The 9,402-nt window shown below is 52.7% G+C and overlaps 2 protein-coding genes across 3 annotated transcripts; one reads left to right on the forward strand and one right to left on the reverse strand.

Moving 5' to 3' along the window:
• Window positions 1-1,398: 1,398 nt before the first annotated feature.
• On the forward strand, window positions 1,399-6,458 carry WDR55 (WD repeat domain 55). Of its 2 annotated transcripts, XM_045551004.1 has the most exons (7): window positions 1,399-1,680; window positions 4,666-4,766; window positions 4,843-4,930; window positions 5,037-5,216; window positions 5,311-5,410; window positions 5,502-5,671; window positions 5,757-6,458. In XM_045551004.1, exons 1-7 carry the CDS (start codon window positions 1,490-1,492, stop codon window positions 6,073-6,075), a joined length of 1,149 nt encoding a protein of 382 aa, XP_045406960.1. In that variant the 5' UTR covers window positions 1,399-1,489; the 3' UTR covers window positions 6,076-6,458. The 2 variants fall into 2 exon arrangements, with proteins under 2 accessions (XP_045406960.1, XP_045406959.1); XM_045551003.1 differs by having other exon boundaries at window positions 1,411-1,680; window positions 4,666-4,930.
• Window positions 6,263-9,203, reverse strand: DND1 (DND microRNA-mediated repression inhibitor 1). The gene is made up of 4 exons (XM_045551007.1): window positions 9,014-9,203; window positions 8,792-8,909; window positions 7,948-8,409; window positions 6,263-7,264 (listed from the first exon to the last, which is right to left on the reverse strand). The coding sequence occupies exons 1-4, from the start codon at window positions 9,035-9,037 to the stop codon at window positions 6,813-6,815; spliced, it is 1,056 nt and encodes a 351-aa protein (XP_045406963.1). The 5' UTR covers window positions 9,038-9,203; the 3' UTR covers window positions 6,263-6,812.
• Window positions 9,204-9,402: the final 199 nt, after the last annotated feature.

Genomic DNA, 9,402 nt, shown 5'->3' on the forward strand with positions numbered 1-9,402 from the left:
ATTCCTATCCTAGGCCAGAAGGGTTTGGTACCTTCATGACCCTGAAACATTTGCCAAGGCCCATGGTGGGCCTACTGGCCTTTGAATCACTCCATTCTCTGCCCTATTCTTCCTCTCTGCTCATTGCCAGCACTGTGGTCTGGTGCTCATCATTAGGGGTCACCATTTCTTTCTGGCTGGATGCCATGCTACTTCTACCTATCCTGAGCCCAAGACCTGTGGGCTCACCAGATCCAGGGAAAGCTAGAAAGTCACCTTAGCCATTGTCTTGATTTTGGTCATTTTCACTTTGATATGATAGGGCTTTTTGATGAAGCCAGCTTTGTGCGTGGCACTTAGGAGGCTGAAATTGGGCCCCCTCTGCAGCAGCATCTAAAATGGCTGATTCCAGACAAATGACACCATGGTCTCATGGTTGTAGACAGCAATCCTAATTAGGAAAAAGGTCATGGAGACATGGCTCAGATGAAGATACCTGGGGGGTCACTAAAAGCAAGACCTGCTGGTTGACTATTGGTTTGAGATTCGGTTTCTCCAAGTACCACAAAGCTTCATAGAAGTGACAAAGACTTTCTGGTTGGCCACATAGTGAGTGACAAAGACACTCAATACCACACAGTAAGTTTTCCAGTTAGAGAACAGGACATACTGCCTCTTTGAGGTCCCTAACCTCACTTCTTTCACTTCTCTTTAAGGGTTTTGGGCATCAGCATATAAGATGGCTTAGAAAGCTTAGTACCACAGAGATGTGAGTGGGTTCTCTGCAGCCACAAGAGCACCTGCTCCTTCTCATCAGCCCTCCACTATGCACAGCCCTCCCGTCTTTGTGGAGCCTTTAAACAGTGATGTCCAGGACGTCAGCTGTCGTGCCCATTTTCCTCTTCAGCAATTCCTTGGTAGCTCAGGAAGGGTCTTGAGCTCACTGAGGGTCTGCAGCCAAACTAGGAAACCGCGTAGAGCGCTGTTCTTTTGGCCACGAAGATGTTGGGCGTGGACCGCCCAGCTTGAGCGTGTGCGCGGGCTGCCTGCTGTCCGGGACTCCCGTGTGTTACCTTCTGGTGGCTTTTGCTGCTTTGAGACCGCCTGCCCTGGCTATCGCTTGACGGGATCTTGGGTTTCAGCAAGCCACAACAACTAGCATCCCTCTCTCCTCTCCCGAGGGTATTAAATCTGTTAGGATGGAGCAGGATGAGGAGAGAGGACTTAAACGCAGTTCCCAATTTACGTATAGTGCCGCGGGAGGGAGAGGATTGACCGTCTAGCTATCCCAAGTCCTGGCCACAGCAAGACGGAAATCGGCGGACCTTGGGGGCGCGGCCTCTTCCGTCGGCTCCACCCACTCTGGCAGCGCCGGCGCACCACCCCTGGCGACGGAGAGCGCCACCCCTGGTGACGGAGAGCGCGCCGGCGACACTTCCGGTTCCGCCGTGAGGCGGAAGCTGTGCCCTGAAGCGCTCTTCCCGCGTTGTGGCTCGGAATCCTCCTAAGCATGGATCGCGTTTGTGAGGAGAGGCCCGCGGAGGATGGGAGCGACGAGGAGGACCCTGATTCCATGGAATCCCCGGTCCGGATCCGGGACACCCCGGAAGACATCGTGCTGGAAGCGCCGGCCAGTGGGCTGGCGTTCCATCCGGCCCGCGACCTACTGGCTGCAGGGGACGTGGACGGAGACGTGTTCGTGTGAGTGAGGGGCAGGGCCTGGAGCACCGGGTCTCGAAGCTCTGGCCAGGGATGGAGCTGGGAACAGGAGGGAGGAGAGAAAGTTACAGGGAGACAGTTATTTCAAGACTGATTCGGTCCGATTCATTCAGTAACATTAGGCTTTAAACTAGTTAACGAACAAATCCGTTCAAAGAACTGAAAGGAGGACAAAGTAGCTGGAATGTCGTGACGGAGCCCAGAGACCGTAGCAGGACAAGAAGGCGTCTAAGGTCTTGTTATTTCCCACTGGATTATTATAGTGAGCCTGAGACAGGCTCAAAAGGATTCTTGCTTTTGCTCCTTGCCCCTTTTATTTAATTGATCTTTCAAAACCACAAATCCGACTGGTCACTCCCTTGATTAAAACCCTTCAGTGATCTGCTTTTAGGATTTAGTGCAAACTTCTTAATCCAGCTTTCAAGGCCCTGATCATCTGACCCTTATCTGCCCTTTTGCTTTCTGTGCTCATTCATCCATACTTTTTAAAACATCTTGGCGTTCACAACCAGCCTAAGCAAGAGGAGACCCGTCTCTACTAAAAATAGAAAAACTAGCCAGGCGTGGTGGTTTGTGCCTTTAGTCCCAGCTACTACTCAGGAGGCTGAGGCAAGAGGATCAGATCGCTTGACCCCAGGAGTTTGAGGTTGCTGTGAGCTAGGATGATGCCACTGCACTCTACCTAGGGTGACAGAGCGAGTCTCTGTCTCAGTGAGACTCTGTCTCAAAACAAAACCAAAAACACCCCATATTTTGAAGCCATTGCTCATTTGCACAAGATGTTCCTTCTGCCTGGAAAACTCCTTTCCCTTGGCTTCTACTATGCCTGAGTTCTCAGAATCTCTTCCCTTTTCCTCCATGCCCAGAACTAAACTGGGTTACCTGTTAGATGCTGCCATGGCACCAGTGCCATGGTACCTTTCCCTTATAAACTTTATAATGGTTTGTAACCATACATATGTTTGTGTAATAATATTTGAATGCCTTTCAGTAAAGAAATGTTTTTCAAACCTTTTTGACCTTGCCCCGCAGAAAAATACGTTTTACATTATGTATGATGCTCTGTGATAATTTCTGGTTCATTTTATTCTATTGTTATTGTGTGCACACACAAAATTTGGATTGAGTCATTAATGGGTCATATGACTGGAATTTGAAAAACCTGGTATGATCTGTAGTCCATTTTGTTTTCTATTTTATCTCCTGCCTCTCTTTGAGGGTAGGTGCTCAATACATGTTTGATTTTGAACAAAAGACTCAAGCTAGAAGCAGTGGATAGACATTGAAGTTTTAACCAGGAGAGTTGTGTTTATCAGATTTACTTAATGAATTTAAACCTCAATCCCTCATTAGCTTGCCTTCGGCAAATTAACTTCCGTGTTTTCCTTTGTATCTTTGCCTTTGTATCTTTTTTTTTTTTTTCGAGGCAGAGTGTCGCTCTGTTGCCCTGGCTAGAGTGCCGTGGCATCAGCCTAGCTCACAGCAACCTCAAACTCCTGGGCTTAAACAATCCTTCTGCCTCAGCCTCCTGAGTAGCTGGGACTACAGGTATGTGCCACCATGCCCGGCTAATTTTTTTCTATGTATATTTTTAGCTGTCCAGATCATTTCTTTCTATTTTTAGTAGAGATGGGGTCTCGCTCTTGCTCAGGCTGGTCTCGAACTCCTGACCTTGAGCGATCCTCCTGCCTCAGCCTCCCAGAGTGCTAGGATTACAGGCATGAGCCACCATGTCAGCCCTGCCTTTGTATCTTTGAAAAGGGGAATAATACCACCTACCTTGCAGAAGGGACAAATGTTCAGTATAGCACCTGAGCAGTTGTTCAACAAATGTAGGTTTCCTTCTACTACCATCCACATTTACAGTGCCAGAGACTTGGGAGTTACCCTAGACCTCCACCTTTCTCACATCCTCCACACGTTCACTGCTTCAGTTTGTCTCAGGAAAGGTTCTGGAGGGGATCCCTTGGTTCTGGCCCATTCCTCTCCTTCAGCCACTACCTTCTGGTGGTCCTCTGACTTCTCTCATGACCATTCTGAAAAGGTTTCTTTTCCCAAATTAAATTTCAACAGATATCTGCTTGTTCCACATGGCCTGAAGCCCAGTCTAGCCCATCTTTCCAGCTACTTGAACCTTCCTTATTCCTTATTTCTGCCCTAGAAGGGACATGGACATCTTCCTCCAGTATCTGCCCTTTGTTCTCTGTCAGGTGAACTCTCATTTTTCATGATCCAACTCAAATGTCAGTTAGCTTTCCAGGGCTCTCTTCTCCCTTCCCAAGTATTCAATCTGTTAATGTTCATTAAGCAACTTTTTAATGCTAGGCACTGGGACAGAGAAAACAATGAGCAGACTTAGTTCTGCCCATTTGGAACTCACTGGCAGTTAAACATTTATTCATTCTGCCCTGTTGAGGATCTACTCTGAGGTAGGCACTGGGGATATTCTCTGGACAGGTATTTGCCTCACAATTGAGTTTATAGGCTGCCGCCTCTCTGGTCCATCTCCATTTTGATCCTACCTCTTTTTCAGCATGTAGTCTCAATATGCTGTAATTAATTGTAGCTTTCTCTAGTTCCTGCAGACCTGAAGTACAAGAGCTCCCCCACTGCCTTACTGGTTTTTACATTCCCAACTTTTGGGACTGGTTTTCTGTCCTTGATTCAGATATTTCCTCCACAGTGGTTCAAACCCAGTCTTTCTGCAGGCTGGGGTTTTCAGAGATGACGAAGAGAGGTGGGGTGAGGTCACAAAGAGGTCCTGAGCAAATGTAGCTTAAATTAATATGTTGAATGAAAACAAGGCCTAACATTTGAAACTCATTGAAAATGGAAAAATGGGATGGTAAGCCTTTTGGGATTGGAGGTGTGTAAGCTGGAACTCCTAGGTAGGTGGGCAGGTTGGTCTATGCACTCCATGCGTCTCAGGTGGGGTCTGGGGTCATTCACCCTCCTCCCTTTCCCTAGCTTTTCCTACTCTTGCCAAGAGGGAGAAACCAAGGAGCTCTGGTCATCGGGTCACCATCTCAAGTCTTGCCGAGCTGTGGTCTTCTCTGCAGATGGGCAGAGTGAGTACTGGGGAAGGCAGCCATGTGGTGGTGGGGAGCAGTGAGCAGCATCATGACCTGGGCACCTTTTCCCCAGAACTTGTTACTGTCTCCAAGGACAAAGCCATCCACGTTCTAGATGTGGAGCAGGGCCGACTAGAAAGACGTATTTCCAAGGCTCATGGGTAAGAGGAGACAATTATGTGTATGTGCTTGGGGGTGAGGAGTAAGCACTGGGAGGTCCCCACTGGGACAGAGATGCTCCAAGGAGTTCCCTGTCCCTGTTTCCAGTGCCCCCATCAACAGTCTCTTGCTGGTGGATGAGAATGTTTTGGCCACTGGGGACGATGCAGGTTGTATCCGTCTCTGGGACCAGCGGAAGGAAGGCCCCTTAATGGATATGCGCCAGCATGAGGAGTACATCGCAGACATGGCTCTGGATCCAGCCAAGAAGCTGCTGCTGACAGCCAGGTACAACCTCAAAGCTGCCTCCCTTCCCCTCCCTGTGTTAAATGTCTTCCTAAAAGGGAGCTCTGGGCTAAGCCTGCCGCTCTGTTCTCTATAGTGGGGATGGCTGCCTTGGTGTCTTCAACATCAAGAGACGCCGGTTCGAGCTGCTCTCAGAGCCTCAGTCTGGGGACCTGACCTGTGTCACCCTCATGAAAGTACAGCTGGGTATGGTGGGGTGGGGACGTGTGTGCTAGGGGCTTGGTGTAGGGCAGCTCCACAGACATGGTTTGCCTCACTTCCCTGCAGTGTGGGAAGAAGGTGGCCTGTGGCTCCAGTGAAGGTACCATCTACCTCTTCAACTGGAACGGCTTTGGGGCCACAAGTGACCGCTTTGCCCTGAGAGCCGAGTCCATTGACTGCATGGTTCCAGTCACTGAGAGTCTGCTATGCACTGGCTCCACTGATGGAGTGATCAGGTGAGGGAAGCCAGGACAGCCCTCAGGCCACAGGAGGGGCGGGGGCCCAGCTAGCCAGTAGCCAACACTGTTCTTTCCCTGCCAGGGCTGTGAACATCCTGCCGAACCGAGTGGTGGGCAGTGTGGGCCAGCACGCTGGGGAGCCTGTGGAAGAGCTGGCCCTTTCCCACTGTGGCCGCTTCCTGGCCAGCAGTGGCCACGACCAGCGCCTCAAGTTTTGGGACTTGGCCCAGCTGCGAACTGTGGTGGTGGATGACTACCGTCGGCGCAAAAAAAAGGGAGGATCACTGCGAGCCCTGAGCAGCAAGGCCTGGAGCACTGATGACTTCTTCGCAGGACTGAGGGAGGAAGGAGAGGACTCTGTGGCTCGGGAGGAAGAGGAGAGTGAGGATGACAGTGACTGAGGGGATGAACTGAATCTTAGGACAGGTCCTCACTGAGTAAGAGTCTTGCTTGTTGGGCTGGACCCAGAGGAGATATGAATTTATAATACCCTATAATATGTGCAGCACAAGATGATGTACCCAGGGCACTGATGCCAGGAAGGTACTTGCCCTGTAGCAGCTATTCACTCTACCAGTGTGAGACAAACCCTAAGCTGGGGCAAGACAGCACAGACACAAGTGTATACTAACCAGGGGTTTAATATAAATACAACCAGCACAGAAAAACTCAAAACTATACATAAGCCAAAACAGGTGGTAGGGACAAAAGGCAGAATTTCTGACCCTTTGGCTCAGCTGCCCCCACCCCCACCCCAAATAAAAACCAACAGAGGACAAATTAAGAATATAACAAAGATTCATGCTAAGCTTGTGGGGGAGTGTGTGTGAAAGGGGGGTGTGGTGGATGCATGTCACACAGGGAATAGCAAAGGAGGACCACAGGGTCAGGTTAGGTCCTGAGTAAGAGAAGACAATGAGGGCAAGGCCCCTTACCACAACTTAAGCCAAACCTGAGCTGCCCCCAGGTGCCATGGGGCCTTGCCCCAACAGGGAGGATGTGTCAGGCTTGGGACAGCATCCATGCCCCTCCTCCCCTTGGTGTCAGATAGTGGTGGCCCAGGCCTGCTGGGCTGAGAACTGACACAGGCTCTGCCTGCCCATTCAGGCTGCCTGTGGAGAGAGAATGAGGTCACTCCTTAACAATGGCAACCTGCCTCAGCCCCAGCAGACCACAAGAGGCTGGCCCCAAACTCACTCAGTGCCTCCAGCAGCTGTGCAGACACAGCATCCTTAGCCACCTCGTGCCCATCCTGCCCATCTGGGGCCAGCACAACCCAGATGAGGCCGCTGAAGGGCACTGGATGCCCAGGAATCACCACCTGGTACCAGAAGCGGTGCCAGCCAGCAGGTCCTGTGCCCAAACACTTGGTGAGGAACACTGGGCTACCCAGCTTCATTTGTTGGCACAACAACTGTAGGGCAGCCCGAGCTCCTTGGGATCCTAGCTTGTCCCTGACCAGGGACAATCGGCTGCCCTCTGGTTGTAGGCACCTCAGGGAGGGACCCACAAGCTGTTGGCGCAGTCGCTGCTTCAGGTCTGGCTTCAGCCACTCCACAGTCACCTGCTCTCCACAGAGGTGTGACTGGCCTGCAGGAAAAAGGCAGAGATAAGGGCAGGTCTAAGCCCTGGGCCCAGGCCTCCAGACTCTGTGAGCCCTTCATTTAATTTGCATTCTCCCCATTTCCTGGTAGTGTGACCTTGGGTAAGAGAAGACAATGAAGTCTTCTCTAGGATCCATTATCTTTAATTGTGAAAGGGGTACAATACAACTGTTACCTCCCCAGTTTCCTCGAGTATTGGTTGCTGCGGGCTTTGTCTACCTCATAAACATTATAATAGCTAATCTAGACTGAGAATGCTTGCAATGAGTCAGGAAATTCAAAGCTAAGTACTACATGCCCATTATGTTACTTAATTCTCACTACACTCTGAGGAAACAGGTTCTATACTAATTAAAACGTAGACTCAGTTGGATTTTCTCAGGCAAGTCAATTTCTCTTACAACAGTTTCCTCATCTCTAAAGAGAGAACTATTTCTCTTTGCGATGTTGAGGATTAAGTCAGGCGATAATGCACAGGGACTGTTCTAAATTGAGATAAGTGGTGTCGGTAGTACGCGCCACTGGAAATTTAAAAAGCCTGAGATCAAGTAGTGAAAGGTTGCAAACTCAGGCATGCTTGACTCAGGATTACTTTATCCGCTACGTGTAAAAGTGACTGGCAGAATGCGTTTGGCCCCAACCCGCCGCCCCCGCAGCTTGCACCCCTACCTTCCACCAGGGCCTTTTTGGCCATGGCGGCCGCGCGGTGCGAGCTGAATTTGAGCAGCGCGACCTGCGCGGGCGCCGGCCCGGGGCTGGGCAGCAGCCGCGCCTCCTGCAGGCCAGGACCCAGCGGCTGCAGCGCGAGCAGCAGCGCGCGGCGGCTCAGACCGGGCGGCAGCCCGTCCACGCTCAGCTCGCACTTCTCGGTGCTGCGGCACACGAGCAGCGGGCAGGACGGCCGCAGCGGGTGGTTGTGCAGCGTGGCGATGGCAGCCTGCGCGCCGCGCCGCGAGCTGTAGCGGGCATACGCGAAGCCGCGGTTCAGGCCGCTGAAGGTCATCATCAGGCGGAACTCGTAGAGGCGGCCCACGCGCTGGAACAGTGGGATCAGCTGGTGCTCGTACACGTCCTGGGGCAGCCGTCCGATAAACACCTCTGACCCGGCTGGCGGCGGGCTGCCCACCCAGCCTGGGAGAAGGGGGTATGGAGGGGCACCGTCATCCACCAGGATGGTTCCGAATTCGGAGCCCACGGACCCAGCGTGGGGAGGGGGCAATGTGAGCAAACGTCTGTGAAGTGGGTACAACGCCGTACCCCGGGTCGTTGGCATAATTAGGTGACTGAGCTAACCACGGGTCTGGCACAGAGTGTATCTTAAGCTCTCTTCTTCGGTGGGGCGGGCGTATGGGGACCCAGAGACAAATTTCCTCATCTGCCTGGGGGTATAAATCCGGGCAGTTTGGGGTTTCGGACTGTGGCGGATCTGGGCAGGCCCCTCCCCCAAAGGGGGCTGTTCTGGGCCATCGAGGCCTCCCTAGCGTGGCAGGCGTAGGGGCTGGGGCTACCGTACCTGGGGGCGGCCCGCCATACTTCCTCTGCCCGTTCACCTGCACCAGGCGGATGCCCGTCTCCCTGACCCACGCCTCCAGCGCCGCCTTGTTCTCTGGATTCACCCTTTCGCACCAGAGCTGCGAGGCAAAAGGCGGGTTGCAACGCAAGATCGCAGAGCCCGCCCCCACCTCGCTGGTGGTGGTGGGGTCCTTGTAGCCGCCCTCTCACGGCCCCCACTTACCTCACATTCCCGCTTGGACTGCATGGTCTCCTGCGGGCCCCCTCGTACCCTCTTTATATAACTTCCTCCTCATCGGCCTCTGGAAACTTCCCTACCCCTCCACCCCGCAAGCTCTCATTGGCTCGGAGCACGACCCCGCCTTCCAAGGGGGTGGAGGTATCCACTGCACGTGCGCCGCGGGGCCTCGGACCGTCAGGTGAAAGCTGGAAACGCTAGCGGGCGGCTTAGTGCACCGCAGCCTCCAGAGGAGCGGCTCGCACGCCGCAGGGTGGGCGCCGGAGGCAAGAAGCTCAGGAAGAGCCTCTGGGGGTGTACTGTAAGTCCTTCTCCGCTTCCCACCCCTAAAGTGGTCTGAGCCAGAGGCTCAGGCTCTGCCGGGAAGGCAGGGC

The sequence above is a fragment of the Lemur catta genome, chromosome 5 (assembly GCF_020740605.2).
Source record: "Lemur catta isolate mLemCat1 chromosome 5, mLemCat1.pri, whole genome shotgun sequence".
NCBI classification, from domain to species: domain Eukaryota; kingdom Metazoa; phylum Chordata; class Mammalia; order Primates; family Lemuridae; genus Lemur; species Lemur catta.